Below are 16,009 nucleotides of genomic sequence, written 5' to 3' on the forward strand. Positions count from 1 at the left end.
GACACCTGATACCCAGTTCTGAACAACTTACCTGAGGACCTTTGCACTTGCTGTCCCCTCCTCCATATCCATGTGGCTCTCTGTCCTTTCATGCAGGTCCCTGCTCAANCTCGTGGGTGACAGGCACCCAGCCCCCACGCCACACCGTCTGCCTCCATTTGGGAACAGTTCAGGCTTGCATCTGCTCACCAGCCATCTGCCCCTCCTTCTGGTGACAATGCCTATTTCCCTTTGGGGAAACTGTCACCCCTATGCTACCATGGACTTGTCAATCAAGGCCTCCCCTGGCCAAGGAGTTGGATGAAACTTGGTAGTCAGGCATTTAATCCCCTAGTGACACAAAAACTGCAAGCCACAGAAATCCTTCATTCCATCTGCACAACCCGAGGAAACCACCTCATGTCGCCACTACGGACATGACACCTGATACCCAGTTCTGAACAACTTACCTGAGGACCTTTGCACTTGCTGTCCCCTCCTCCATATCCATGTGGCTCTCTGTCCTTTCATGCAGGTCCCTGCTCAAATGCTGCCTCCTCCTTGTTTCACCTCCTCTATCAAACAGCACCACCCATCACTCTGTCTCCTTATCCTGTGGTTCTTGGTGGTGCTTGCCATCGCATCACTGCACGTTGGGTTATGTATGTATTACCTGCGGAGTGGTGATTACAGGAGGGCAGAGATCTCTGTGCTGCTCATAGCTGTGTCTCCAGTGTGACACCTAACAGCTGCTCAATAAAACTGAATGATGGAGGGGGGGAAAAAAGGAGGACATTTAAAGATAATGCCTATTCCCACGTAGAACACTTAGATGGATGAGAAAGAACACATCTTATTCATCCTGGGATCTCACATCTCTGTCCTGCCTGGCACTCACTTTTTACTGAAGAAAGGATGAATGCACATTTTATCAAAGTTTGCATTGCTTCAGTTAACTGAAGGGTAATATGGCCTCCTTGTTTGTTACATATATGGAAGCCCCATGAAAGTGTTGATGACTCTACTCAACCTTAAAAAAGAAATAAAATTTTGACTTTATTCATTTAAAAAATCTGTTAAATTATTATTTAAAAAAATAAAAATAGGGGCGCCTGGGTGGCACAGCGGTTGGGCGTCTGCCTTCGGCTCAGGGCGTGATCCCGGCCTTATGGGATCGAGCCCCACGTCAGGCTCCTCCGCTGGAAGCCTGCTTCTTCCTCTCCCACTCCCCCTGCTTGTGTTCCCTCTCTCGCTGGCTGTCTCTATCTCTGTCAAATAAATAAATAAAATCTTTTAAAAAAAATAAATAAAAATAAAAAATAAAATGAAAACCCTCTGTATGACTTACTAAAAACAATTCATTATATACTTCGAAGTATTACTATTTAATAAACTCTTTAAAATTCATTATGTGCTTAAAGTAGAAACTCTACAAACCTAAGGGTGAATAATATTCCGGGGTGGAGTAATTCCTCTCCTTTCATTATGATAATGGATAATCCTGTTAGAGAAATAAGGAAAACTCAAATGTCCACTTGAAATGAGCTGGAATTCGGTCACTAATATGTCCCAGCTCAGCTCCCTCCACGATTTCTCAGGGCATTCTCAGGCCTATGAAGCCATCAGGAAAACGCCCATCTCCCAGCAGTTTTCCTTTAGATCTCTTTTTATTTTCTCATTTTCAGCACCCCCACCTCCACCCTAAGCCTAATAATAGTCTCTTCAAGGCTTTAAATAATTGCCTTAATTCAGAAACTTATAAATCCGCCCTGGAGAGAACCCCTGTGCCTCCAACTAAATTACCTTCTTGGTTAAGGGCAAACTGTGGTTAGTGAGTCCAGAGCTCGGCTTCAGGCTGGGGCTTCAGGGAATACAGGGCAGCAGCCCAGCTTCCCTGGGGGCCCTGACCCAGCCCACAGTTGCCTAAGTCCAGAGGGCCTTCTGATTGGTTCTGGTAGATGCTTCTTTCTTTCAGCGATGCTCTTAGAAGAGGGTTCAGAACCACAGATGGAATGAAGGAAGAACAGGCTCGCTACTGCACCCGAGATCACGTGAGATGGGATTCATGAAATGGGCACCTGTTGTTCAGAATAGGAGCTTCTTTAGACAAGTGGTCCTTGTCTTTCCGTATAGTGGCCTCCATTGCAGAATGACACCACTCTCCTTCAAGGTGTGCTGGAGAATAATCCTGATGCTGTGATATATCCAGGGTTTCCAGAGCTTGACTATTCTAACTTCCTTCACTCACTGACAGCAAGGAGAATAGGCTAGGTACTCTGTAAAGAGATGTTTCTGACAGTTCTCTTACCGGGATTTACCTACCAAGCGTCTGGTTGTGATGGGGAACACAGAACACAGGGAGTTGTCTCCTCCAAGAAAAGCCAGGAGAATGGTAATGTCTTCGCTGGGTTTCTGGTGGTCCCCCTAGTTTTCTGCCTGTGAAGTTCTCTGTCTGTTTCCCTTCTGCTGTTTATCCTTTCCCCCATCTCCACCTCATGATCCCTTCCCTTTGTCATAAAGCTTGAGGCTCCTGCTACACCCATTCCTTTTCCCTAAGCCAGAGGTGGGAACATCCCCCTCCTTGGCAGACCATCTCCCCGGATGTACTCTACACCTCTGTTTGTCTGAATGGTGCATTTTTTCCAACTGCCTTGGACGTTTTCTCTCCCTCCCTGCCTCACACTGAAGACAGTGACACTTTAAAATCTAGGCATCAATCCTCTCATGCTTCTGGATCCCAACGGATTGCAAAAAGCTGACCGCTGCAATGAAACGAGGGCATCAGAGATAGGGACCACACTGCTGGAGCCACTTATTTTCCTGCTTGCTCAGTACAGCAGTTAGAAGCACAGTAGACTTGTTGGCCTTGTTATTGAAGTCACCTGAGAACTAGTCACCTTGAGACACCGTGAATACTGTGAGGGAGCGGAGGAGAGGGAGCTCTGAGAATCACTTCAAGGGGATGAAGATTGTCTTAGGTCCCTCCTGCTCCCAGTGCTCACATCCTTCTCCCCCACACAGATTTCTCCCCAGGCACCTAGGGTCTGAATGCCACAGCCCAGCTCACAGTATCCCTGGAACCTCCTTGTCTAGTCTAAACTTCTGCACACACCCTTCCCTCATTTCTTCATTCCAAAGATGGCTTTAAGCAGCCAGTGTGCAAGCCACTTCTCCACACACTAAAGACTCTCTCATTTAAAGGAAACATGCTGTCAAATAGCTTCCTATTTGGGCAAGACTGGGTAATTAAGATCATAGCACCAGCAGAGTTGCTCTCAACTTTGGGCTTGATCCTTAAGTCCCCAAAATAAACCTGTGATTTGTTGTATTAACAGCTGAACTGGGGGAGATGTTGATTTTTGTTGATCTCCTGAGAGCTACAAAATCATAAACTTACCCAATAACCTGCTGCATCTCTTTGTAGGAGATATTCATCACATGACCAGGTGTCTGATGCATATGAAGTGTCTGTGTGGGCAAAATGCTGACACAGGCTTTCATCTAAGACACTGCTGAAATCCTCTCCTTTGACAGCTCCCACCCCTCCTCAAACAGTCTCCCTGTCTTTCCCTTTAGTCCTCTCCTCTTCACAATCCATATTCTACATCTGGCTTCAGTCTACTACAGCTTAGGATTAAATGAAGCCAATATCTTCCCTTCAGAAGAGTGACGGCAAGGAGCGCCTGGGTGGCTCAGTCGTTGGGCGTCTGCCTTCAGCTCAGGGCGTGATCCCGGTGTTCTGGGATCGAGCCCCACATCAGGCTCCTCCGCTATGAGCCTGCCTCTTCCTCTCCCACTCCCCCTGCTTGTGTTCCCTCTCTCGCTGGCTGTCTCTCTGTGTCGAATAAATAAATAAAATCTTTAAAAAAAAAAACAAAGAAGAAGAAGAAGAGCGACGGCAAGTGTGCTTGATTTTTATGCTTAATTGATCTAGGATTTAAATGGAAAGAATTATCCCTGGTCCTGAAAGAAATCTCAGGCATCAATTTGTCATATTGTTTAAGAATGGTAAGTGGTGAGGGGGTGGGAGATTCCCTTCTTTGTGACAACTTGAAAATCAAATGAGGAGAGTAACTCTGTTGCCTTCATTTATGCAAAATGTGGATGTAGGGCAGGATAGAACAGGATTCTCCACAAATGCTACAGTGTTCTTCAGATGAGAGCTTGAAGCCCCTGTGGACACTGTAGACAGGTGCTCCTTGTGAGTGACAGTGGAAGAATGGAGGCAATTTTCAGGATAGCCACATCCATCCATATTTCGAAATACACGAAGCTTTGGAAGAATGGGTTCCATTTATCATTTTGCTTGGCTTCTATACATTCAGATATAGTGTTTGCTGTCAATGGTATCTGCAATTTTATCCACACAGGATCCTCAAAAGTAACTTCTCCAGCCAGTGATGCTTCACCAGCACTGGATCGAAGCTAATGTCCTGCAGGCACGTAACGGTGAACACTGCCCTATCTGTCCTGGCACAGAGGTAACCCAGACTCAGGTCTGAGATGGACTGAGGTGGGGCTGATGGATATGTTAATGGAATCAGAATTTAAGTATTTCATGATGTAAGTTAGCACCTGGTCATAGATTGCTGGCAAAGCTCGACAGGTCAGAGGCAGGGCTTTCTGGATCAGTAAGATTAAATATTTTTGTGATACAGAAGCCTACCATGGGATCAGACAGTGGACTGACAGAAAAAACAGAATCCGGGTAGATTAGCCTCAAACGTCCAACTGGGGAAGGAATCTTCACATAGGGCAGTGACTTACTATATAGTCTGAGACGTTAGGGGTCAAAACGATTGTTAGTATCATCATCAACCTAAATAGCTCACCATCTGGTCCTGCTGGTTAAACAGCTGACACCTAGAGCAAGAGGATGCAAGAAATCTTGTTTAAAAGGAAATTATAAGACTCCTCTCTCTGACCCTCATGGGGCCATAAAAGAATAACACCTCCACAATAACAACACAAGCAACTTCTTGCAATGGTGGCCACAGGGCTTGTGAATTCTACCAGTATGAGAGCATGGGAGAGAGGATGAGCAGCCTCATGAGACAGTATGCTCTGGATAGACCATAACATCCTTGAAATTCAGCAGCAGTGCTCCATGCTGTGAGTGTGCAGGCCGGGAGCAATGGTGGATGGCAATGTCAGCAGTGCTCCCCACAGGTGCCAGTGCTGTGGGGGCCCATGGAGTAAGGGATGAGACTGTGCTGAGGATAGTCACGAGGTCTTGTCTGAGGTACACAGGAGATGCCCCAGAGAGCCTCCCAAAATAACCAGACAGATGTTTGAGAGGTAATCAGAAGCTAATGGTGAGACAGAGCCAGAGAAATGCTGATTTGTGATTGTCATTGTCAAATTGTGATCCGTGTTCTCACAGAGCTCACAATTGGGAGGGAAAAACTGAGACAGATGTGTCACAGGAGACAGACACAGAATTCAGACTATGACATAAGGCACTTGAGAGCAAGTGGCCCAATGATTTGATCAGAGAGCTGTGAGTTCAAGGAAGGAGCAGTCGGTTTGGGCTATAAGGAAAAAGGCAGGGTTATAGGTGATATTGGAAGGTCCCTGAGAGCCTGGATCAGTGGAATTAAGAGGAGAACATACAGAGAAGAGGGAGAGCAGAGACACGAAACAAACAGAACTTTCTGGTACCAAAAGCAGTGAAAATGGCTGAAACTTTAAGGGCAGGTGAGGAAGAATTTAAAGGTTCAAGTAAGAAGAATGTTCCTCATCACTGTGGACTAAGCCTAGACATGGAGCTGTAATTAGAAAAAATAACAGAATTTATTTCCTGTTTCTTGTACTTGTTGTTAACATGACATTACAAAATATCTCTTAATATCAGACTTCTCACAGGTAAAATGGGGATAAAGTTCCTTACCCTGAGGCTAATAATTCCCTATCCAATCTTACAGAACTGCCTTGAAACAATTGAAATAGTCATTAAGAAAACATTTAATAAAGTCTTATTATAGTTAAATGCTTGTTTATGAAGTAAAGAATAGGGACACATTATGACTTTCATGACCCCTACCACTTTTTCCTTCATAGGCCCCTTTTCCATAAAAACATACTAAAATTTATACATTATGATTGCAATTTATAAGATGACTATAATCCAGTCTGCATTGTATTCATTTTTTCTTCTGAGCGCAAAAAAAAAATTTAAATTATTTCATCAGCAAGGTAAGAACAGTACCTACTGTGCCTGATGGAGATCAACTCTGGTAAGGAGCAAGTTGATAATTTTGAACAAAAAATTATGATTGAGAAATTGAGGAAAGAAGGTTTACAAGACTCCTGCTGATATGTGCTAGAATTTTTTTTTAAGATTTTATTTATTTATGCGACAGAGAGAGAGAGAGAGAGACAGCCAGCAAGAGAGGGAACACAAGCAGGGGGAGTGGGAGAGGAAGAAGCAGGCTCATAGCAGAAGAGCCTGATGTGGGGCTCGATCCCACAACGCCAGGATCACTCCCTGAGCCGAAGGCAGTTGCCTAACCGCTGTGCCACCCAGGTGCCCCTAGAATTTTAAGGATTTCTAAACTCTAGAAAGAACTACAGTAGAATCTAAATGCAACGAATGTGTAGGTGAACCAGAGATATTCATTTTTCCAGTTAAATCCCTGTGAAAGAGAAAGAAGATTTTCTGAAGTATGCAAAGACTGTGACCCAGGATCAACGATAACCAAACAGGATAAAAACTCTTCCTGAGATACAGTGAGGGCAGCTTTGAGATGTCTGAGCAGAGTGTAGGCAGAGCAGGGAGGGATGTATGGTAAGAGGGGTGATGACCTGAAGCAGACAGATCTCATCCTATTTCTATCTTATCCAGGGAAATCCCCTCCGCTAATGGCCTGCAGGAACCACAGCACCATCACTGAGTTTGTTCTCCTTGGGCTGTCCGACGACCCCCACATTGAGGCTCTGCTCTTTGTGTTCTTCTTGGGAATTTACATCCTGACTGTGACGGGGAATCTAATGCTGCTGCTGGTGATCAGGGCTGATTCCCGCCTCCACACTCCCATGTACTTCTTCCTGAGTAACCTGTCCTTCCTAGACCTCTGCTTCTCTTCTGTCACTGTGCCCAAGCTCCTGAAGGACCTTCTGTCTGAGAAGAAAACCATCTCGGTAGAGGGCTGCCTGACCCAGGTGTTCTTTGTGTTTATCACTGCAGGGACTGAAGCCTTTCTGCTCTCAGTGATGGCCTATGACCGCTATGCTGCCATCTGCCACCCACTGCTCTATGGCCAGGTGATGAGCAGCCAGTTCTGTGTGAAGCTGGTTTTGATCTCATGGTGCCTGGCCTCTTTCAATTCAGTTGTGATTTTGCTCTTGGCTCTTACCCTGGACTTCTGTGAGGCCCAAACCATACAGCACTACACTTGTGAGCTGCCCTCCCTCTTCCCTCTATCCTGTTCTGATATTTCCATTAATATCGACATCTTGATCTGCTCCATCTTACTGCATGGGCTTGGAACCTTCCTCCCAATCTTCTTCTCCTATGCCCGTATTGTGTCCACCATCCTGAGCATCAGCTCCACCTCAGGCAGAAGCAAGGCCTTCTCCACCTGCTCCTCCCACCTCATTGCAGTGACCCTATTCTTTGGCTCAGGGTTGATTCGCTACCTTATGCCCACATCGGGTTCCTCCCTGGATATGCTCTCCTCCTTGCAGTACAGTGCAGTCACGCCCCTACTGAATCCCCTCATCTACAGCCTAAAGAACCAAGAGGTGAAGGCGGCTGTCAGAAGGACACTGGGCAAAATCCTGCACTATCTTAGGTAGCGAATAGGGACACAGTGTGGCAGATGAGTTTGCTTTGCCAATTGCTTGAACTTAAGGTAGAATTCTGGACCACTAACTGGAATGGAGCCCTATACCATCCTCTCTCTGGCTATACTGCAATACAGAGTAAAATACATAAAATTTTGTCTTATTTAGCTCTTCAGATATAAAGGTCTACTTTTTCTTCTGCCCCTTCACACCATCAGCACCACTTCCTTTGTAGACCTCATAGTTAGATGTTATATCTCCTGAGCTAATCAGTAATGTACTTTATCTTGTCATCCTTATTAATTATGTATTGTTGATCTACTTTGTTAAAGCTTTTATGCATTTTATTGTCCTTCATAATATTTAGACAATTTTTACTTCTTCTTTATCATTCTAAACTAGCCTTAAATCTGTATTTATGAAGTTCAACTTTAAAAACAGAGTATGTTGAAGCCTCCCATCAAAGACTATAAATTTATTTTACTTTAACAATCCCTTTTCCCACTGCCATTTCAACCTCCTTCCCCCGTTGTTTTGGGGGGGGGGTTGTTTGTTTGTTTTTTGTTTTTACATTCTGGGATTTTTGTCCCTGGATATTATCAACATACTATTGTCTTTACATTAGTTGATGTTGAATCAATTAAATTCTGGATTTCAAACATAATCTATAGTCATTTAGGCTTCATTCTACGTTTAAACTTATTTGCTATCCACTGGCACCCCTTTCATAGCACAACCCCCATTCTACTTCCCTTTTCACAGCAGAGCATAACGGTTAGGTGCATCGTCTTAGGAGTCTGGTTGCCTGTGTTCATATCCTGGCTCTGCCCATATAATCTTTATGATCCTGACAAATTGCTTACCTACTCTGTACCTCAGTTTCCTATATATAAAATTGGGATAACAATAGTATCTACATCGTATACTTAGCATGAGGATTAATGAAATAGGAGATGGAGCGCTAGAACACTAACAGCCACCATTTGAGTCTTACCGATCATTGTTCACGAGCTCTTCACTTCATTCTGCTTTGATTTTGTTGTAATATGCACTTGTCTAGATTTTCTTAAAGAAATAGGTATTGCAAAATATTCCAAGACCTTGGATGTCTGAAAATCTCTTTTTTTTTAGGGGTGCTTGGGTGGCTCAATCGGTTAAGTGTCCAACTCTTGGTTTCGGCTTGGGTCATGACCTCAGGGTCATGAGACTGAGCCCCGTCTCAGGCTCCACACTGAGTATGGAGCGTGCTTGGGCTTCTCTTTCTCCCTCCCCGCTTACCCCTCACTCCACACTCTTTCTCTTTAAAAAAAATCTAGTATCTAACATTCTTTGGAAATATAGGGACAGAGTGACATTCTTGCACAAACAAAAAAAAAAACAAAATAGCACCAAGAGAACACAAAAACAGTTTAAAAAAATTTTTTTAAATAACGTTGCAGAAAACTTCAATAAGCACGTATTACAACAACAATGGAAATATAAACTCATCAAATTAAAAGGAAAAGACTTTAAGATTGGGTTATGAAAGCTGTATGTTATATACAAAATAAAGACTTTGTAAAGGATAAACTTGTGGAATCACTATGCTGTACACCTGAAACTAATGTAAACATTGTGTGGTAACAGCACTAAAGAAATCCATTATCTTAAACAATAAAAAATTATAATCTCAAGGTGCTCACATAGCTCAGTCTGTTGAGCATCCAACTCTTGATTTCAGCTCAGGTCATGATCTCAAGATCATCAGAATGGGCCCCAGGTCGGGCTCCGCATACAACAAGGAGTCTGCTTGAGATTCTCTCTCCCTCTCCCTCTGCCTCTCCCTCTTCAATCTCTCTCTCTCTCACCCTTTAAAAATAAATAAATAAATAAAATCTTTTAAAGAAATCATAACCTCAAAAACAAGACGCAAGTGACTCATGAGTTTGAAAGTTTTTAAAAATTGTTCAAAGATCTAAACTAGAGGGGCGCCTGGGTGGCACAGCGGTTGGGCGTCTGCCTTCGGCTCAGGGCGTGATCCCGGCGTTGTGGGATCGAGCCCCACATCAGGCTCCTCTGCTATGAGCCTGCTTCTTCCTCTCCCACTCCCCCTGCTTGTGTTCCCTCTCTCGCTGGCTGTCTCTATCTCTGTCAAATAAATAAATAAAATCTTTAGAAAGAAAGAAAGAAAGAAAGAAAGAAAGAAAGAAAGAAAGAAAGAAAGAAAGAAAGAAGTTGTCAAGGTCTCATCAGCCAAAAGTGAATTTGAAGCAAAAAAAAAAAAAATTAGTCGAAGAATCTAGCACAGTAGTCAAGTATGTAGTAAATGCTCAATAAATATGTGCTGACTGAATGAATATTACTTTCACATTTAGGTGGGTACAACCACAATGATATCTATAAGTCACAAAGAAGATAAAATGACTGTGAACCTTAACTGCTCAAGTCACAGAGCATAAAGTACTGTAGAAAATAATAAGGGAAATTAACAAATTTAAAATAATTGTGGGAGACTTTTATTTTTTTTCCAACATATTTATGGGTACTTCTAATCAAATCAATGAGGATCAAATGGACTTTCATGAAAGAAAAAGAAAAAATTAAATGCTTTTGGTGAATATTTCTATTATATCCAATAGTTTTAAACCAACATGGATTATTAAATTATGTCTCCAGGATGAATATTTTCAGAGACATACTACCTATTTGAGACATTATTATGCATCATCAGTAAGATGAAATAATTTTGTTTTTAATTTTTTACTTAAATTCAATTTAGGTAACATATACTGTTTTATTAGTTTCAGGGGTAGTCATTCATCACTTGCATATAACACACAGTGCTCATTACATCACATGCCTTCCTTAATGCCCATCACCCAGTTACCCCATTCCCCTCCTACTTCCCCTCCAGCAACCCTCAGTTTGTTTCCTTGAGTTCAGCCTCTCTTATGTTTTGCCTCCATCACTGTTTTCATCTTATTTTATGTTCCCTTCCCTTCCCCCATGTTCATCTTTTTTGTTACTTAAATTCCACATATGAGTGAAATCATATGGTATTTGTCTTTCTCTGTCTGACTTATTTCGCTTAGCATAATACCCTCTAGTTCCATCCACGTTGTTGCAAATGGCAAGATTTCATTCTTTCTGATGGCTGAGTAATATTGTGGAAGACTTTTATACAGATTTTAGAGTTCCTAACAAATTAAATAGTCAAAACAGAAGTAATGGCAAGGAAAACAAGGAAAATATAATTAACAGCAATCTTCTAATTAGAATATACCTACCCTGCATTATAAAATTTTAGGTCAAGGCTGAGTAAAATGAGGAATGGATTGACCAGGAAGCAACATGAGGGAACTTTCTAAGCTGTCACAAGAAAACCAAAGAAAAGAAGAATCCCTTCCTTTTGTGGCTAAAGCATGTGACCCACCCTGCGTTCTGAAATATCTTGGGACACTACGGTAGTGATGTGAATGAGACCAAATTTTATCTTAAACACACCCTATTTCAAATCCTTGCTCAAACATGTAACATCTGTGTGACCTCAAATAAGTTATTTAATTTCTATGTGTTTCTTTTATCTCTAAAATAAGTATAATCATATATATCTCCTGTGGATTTTGTAAGGACTCAGTGATATTTTATAGAGACCTAAGCATGTATCTATTATTCCTAGAGCTATGTATAATCCAAACATATAGATAGACTGAGATTAATTTAATTTTACTAGTAAATACTCACCAAGAATATATTGTGGATCCAGGAAATATTAAATGCATGTTTGCCAATAACCACACTTTGGCATGCCCATGTGGTAGAGAATCCGTACTTTGTGGATATCTACTAGGTAGCATGGATAAGAGACAGATACCATAGCAGAGAACCCAGCTGGAAGACTGAGATCATTAGAAAGGAGAGGTAGGGATGAACAATAAAAAATATCCCGGACTTCCCGGAGTTTAAGATCTAACTGTGGTGAAAGAACTGAAACATTTAACTTAAAAACAGTGAGTGGTTAACTGTCCAAATGTCTTTAATATGGAAAACACGTGCTAAAGGAAAAGAACAGAAAGGGAAAGGAAATCAGTCAGCCAAAGCCTGGGATTGCAAATTTTGTTTATTCATTCACTGATTCACCCATCAAGCTTCCTTTGAGCATCTAGAATGCATGGAGTATTGTGCTTTTTGACAGGGATTTAATACTGAAGAAGGAAAGTGTGCTGTGCTGTGAGGATTAATTTGAGCAGACGTGGAATTGGCCTGAACTTTTTTACTAAAATAAGAGACATATCTGTATGGCACTGATCCCCGGTCAAGGTGTGAAATGTACTGATTAATAGTTTGCATTGTATGTGTAGGTCTGACGTGAGTTTTGACATGGCCTATCCCAGTGTGTCAGCATTGTTTATTGATAGCAATGAGATTGCTTGTATCTGGTCTCAGCAAGACCTCACAGAGACCTCTGCAGTTGAGGCTGGTTACATAGCAAGACTGTATCTATGTGATCAATAGGGTAAAAGATGGTTCTAGAATCCTTTTGGGCTCCCTGGTTCTCGAGTGTTCCATGCACCCATCAGTGATTCCTGATCTAAGAAGTGTGTCCTGCCATGGCGTTGCAGAAAGAGAACGACGGGAGCCTATGCCAGGTGTCTCTGGATGCCTTGCTGTGGGGTAGCCTTTGGCTGTGAGGTTATCCTTACTTGATGCTGTTGCTATGCTGCGTCCTTCTCTGCAATAACCATAGATTTGTAAGCATTGTTATGTGGGGTGCTGTGAGTGCCCTTTAGCAAACAGTAACTGCTGCCTTTAGTTCAGTTGATATGAGAAAGGGCATTAAACGTCCAGTCACTCCCTGACTCATTTTTAACTAAAAATATGGCTAAGACATTATTTATATAGAAAAACTGTGCTTCTGCTAAAGGGGGTGAAAATGAATCATTGATGCCAGATGGTTGCCGAGTCACCCTTGGTTTGAAGTGGCACGTGCTTTGAGAGCAGTTACTGATGGTAAACTTTCCAGTGGAATCTGAAAATGGCAAAACCCAAGCCTCAGGATCTAGCAAAATGGATTAGCAGGAAACTTCAAACTGACAGCAAGTTCTCAAAACTTCAGGTCCACGGCTGCTGCATTCAGCATTAGCAAAAGTAAAAGCTCAGAGGGGCGCCCGGGTGGCTCAGTCGGTTAAGCGTTAAGCGTCTCTCGTCCACTCAGGTCTGATCCCAGAGTCCTGGATCGAGTCCCACATTGGGCTCCTTGCTCAGCAGGGAGTCTGCTTGTGCTGCTCCCCCCTGCTTGTGCGCTCTCTCTGTCAAGTAAATAAATAAAATCCTTTTTAAAAAAATAAATAAAAGCTCAGAATCTCCTTTAGTTGCGCTTCACCCTCTCTGGCCAGGAGGTGGCGCTTCAACCAAAGGAACCCGGGCAGACATACCTGATAAGTTACATCTGTGAGACCAACCACTATTAAAAAGTGATTCGGGTGGGACAAATTAACGATGGCGGGCAAGGAAACATAGAAGGAAGAGATTGCTGAGTGAAAAGAATTTTGACTTTCAATGTGTTAAAAGCTGCTCTCTGTTGAGCCCTTGTTGAAATGACTACTGAGAATTTGAGATCAAGGAGCAAAGTCCCCATCCTTGAACACCACAAAGTGGAGGAGAATGTTTGCCAGCTCCTGAGGGAAAGGTTGGGCTCACCGTGGCTCTTCAAATGGCGGCTACCTTTGTGGAGATGGTCTGTGCAGCAGTGGCTGGTTTCCTAGGCTGGATGGAGGAAGCCATGCGTCACACATACCATGTCTGAGCTTCTGATTCTGGTATGTTTCACGTACATGTTGGTGGTTTCTAACCAAGAGAGAAAGAATGGGCTATATGACCCTGTGGAGAGAAGACAAGTGAGCTCCCTCCAGTCCTCTCGCCTTGCTATGGGGCAGCCTTTGGCTGTGAAACATATCCTTATTTTAATGCTGCTGTCATTTTGTACCCTTTTCCTGCAAATCATAGATTTATAAGATTTGTCATTTTAGATCCTTGGAGTCTTCTTTATCAATGGAAATATGACTGACTCTTGCCATTAGTACAACAACAACAACAACAACAACAACAAAATCCTCTTGCCCTCTTGCAGTTTAGTGAGAGCTGAATAGGAAGTATGGGGTCAGCAGGCATGCTGGCGTGGCCTGCAGGGAAGGTTTCTCATGGGCCATAGGGAGAAATTATCAGTTGGTCATAGAGACCTCTGCAATGAAGTCTGAATGAGCTAGGATTATTTTGCCCTAAACCCACAACCAAAGAGACCACTGAGGATTTTGAGAAAGAGGAAAATAAGAAGATATTGGGTTTGGGGAAATTTTTTCTGGAGGAAGAATGCGTTATAAGTACTCAAGAACTGGAAGGACGTTCCCACAGGAACTTGGAAGTGAAAGCAATAGATTTCTCTCTGAGCATTAAGTGGTGATGCTTAATGGATTAGAACAGCGATATGCAAAATGAAAATACAGGATAGTTGACAATTAACATATTCAAAGCGTTATTGTATGCAAAAATGTACAGAGTCAGCAGCTTGAACATGTCCCATGGAACGCTAATCCCAATTTCAAACTTCCTGGTCTCCTGAGCTGAGCTGCCACTGCAGCCTTCAGGAAGCTGGGCCGGGGGGCTCAGGCCCCCGGCGAATGCTGCCAGGAGCGCTGTGCACGCCTCTCCCTCCAGGAGCTGAACCTGGATGTTCCTGGGAAGAGTAGCACGGGGAGGATCTGGTGCGGGGCACAGACTGCCTTCTGTCAGGAGACTGTCGCCACTTAACGGAACTCAACCATTGTGACTTCGGCCACAACGAGCAGACAAAACAGTACCGAGAGTTGTAAACACCAAGCAGCTAATCAGAATAACACAATAAAAAATGTGTAAGGAGATAGGTGGACCAAACAACCCCCACAGAGGAAAACACAGGGAGGGCATTTAAAGAGATCCAAATACAGTAAAATAAAAGACATCCTGGAAACAAGAGCTACAATTTTCTTATTTAAAAACTCAGGCTTTAGGTTTTGGCTCAGAGATGCAGAGGGCTGGCAAGCTGCCCCTCCCGCTCTTACAATAAGAAAAAGGCTAGACAAACAGAAAGTCAACTGCTTACCTTAGCCATCAGAGAACTATCTCGGGCAGATGGCCGTGGAGAAATCTGGAGAAAAGAGTGTGCCTGCAGAGAGACCCAAGACCTGAGCATTTGCTTACTCAGGACAGAATCTAAACTAGGAGGAAGATGAAACTTAGAAACGGTGACGGATTGCTGGAGACCGGACTGCTGGAGGCCGAAAGTGTGCCATATGAGGCGCTGAGGCTCCAAAGGGCTGCAGTCCTAGGGAAGCTCCCACCTGCTTGCAGTTTGTTCCCCCAGGAACCCCGCCTGGCTCTCACAAGGAGGATGATGGGGGGACGCCAAAGAAAGCGGTCGTCCTGGGCTGGCTGGGGTCAGGGAACAGCAGCCACCATCAGATCTCCCAGGCCCAGCTGCCCTAGCTCCCTTGTGGAACAAAAGGCTCAGCCTGAAGCAGGAAATTCCTCAAAGTCCGTCTGAGGGTGCTGGTACGGCCCCCTTCCAGCCACAGAAAAGGGTTCAAACCCTTAGCCTGTGGAAACTGGTGAAGCTGGAAAGGCAAAGGTACTAACATAGCCAAAACAATTCTCAGAAACAACAAAGTTGGAACGACTTCTCTCATCTGATTTCAGGACTTACTATAAAGTTACAGTATTCAACACAGGGCTGTATCTGCAAAAGGCTAGCAAAGGAATAGACGCATAGAGCAATGAAACCAGAGAGTCCAGACACGGATCCACACAAGGCGAGGGGACTGATTTTTGAAAGGAACAAGGGAAACTCAGCGGAGAAATGAGAGCCTTTTCCACCAGGGGTGACAGCAATTGGATGACAGAAGGGCAAGTGCAAATTAAAAATAAAAGGCTAACTCCCCCCACTAAAAATAAAGGGAGAAGGATGCCTGGGTGGTTCAGTCGATTAAGCGTCTGTGTCTGCCTTTGGCTCAGGTCATGATCCCAGGGTTCTGGGATCGAGTCCAACATCGGGCTCCCCCTGTTCTGCAGGGAGCCTGCTTATCCCTTGGCCTGCCCCTCCCCGTTTGTGCACTCTTTCTCTCTCTGACAAATAAATAAAATCTTATAAAAATACATACATAGGGGCGCCTGGGTGGCGCAGCGGTTGAGCGTCTGCCTTCGGCTCAGGGCGTGATCCCGGTGTTGTGGGATT

The 16,009-nt window shown here is 43.6% G+C and overlaps 1 protein-coding gene across 1 annotated transcript; it reads left to right on the forward strand.

Moving 5' to 3' along the window:
* The first annotated feature begins 6,840 nt into the window (after positions 1–6,840).
* LOC100480708 (olfactory receptor 8S1) lies at positions 6,841–7,776 on the forward strand. The gene has a single exon (XM_002927214.4). It carries the CDS (start codon positions 6,841–6,843, stop codon positions 7,774–7,776), a length of 936 nt encoding a protein of 311 aa, XP_002927260.2.
* The last annotated feature ends 8,233 nt before the right edge of the window (positions 7,777–16,009 follow it).

The sequence above is a fragment of the Ailuropoda melanoleuca genome, chromosome 16 (assembly GCF_002007445.2).
Source record: "Ailuropoda melanoleuca isolate Jingjing chromosome 16, ASM200744v2, whole genome shotgun sequence".
Taxonomy (NCBI): Eukaryota; Metazoa; Chordata; class Mammalia; order Carnivora; family Ursidae; genus Ailuropoda; species Ailuropoda melanoleuca.

Excerpts from the sequence above, each read along its gene's own strand:
- LOC100480708 (XM_002927214.4), top strand. The coding sequence starts at position 6,841 with ATGGCCTGCAGGAACCACAGCACCATCACTGAGTTTGTTCTCCTTGGG.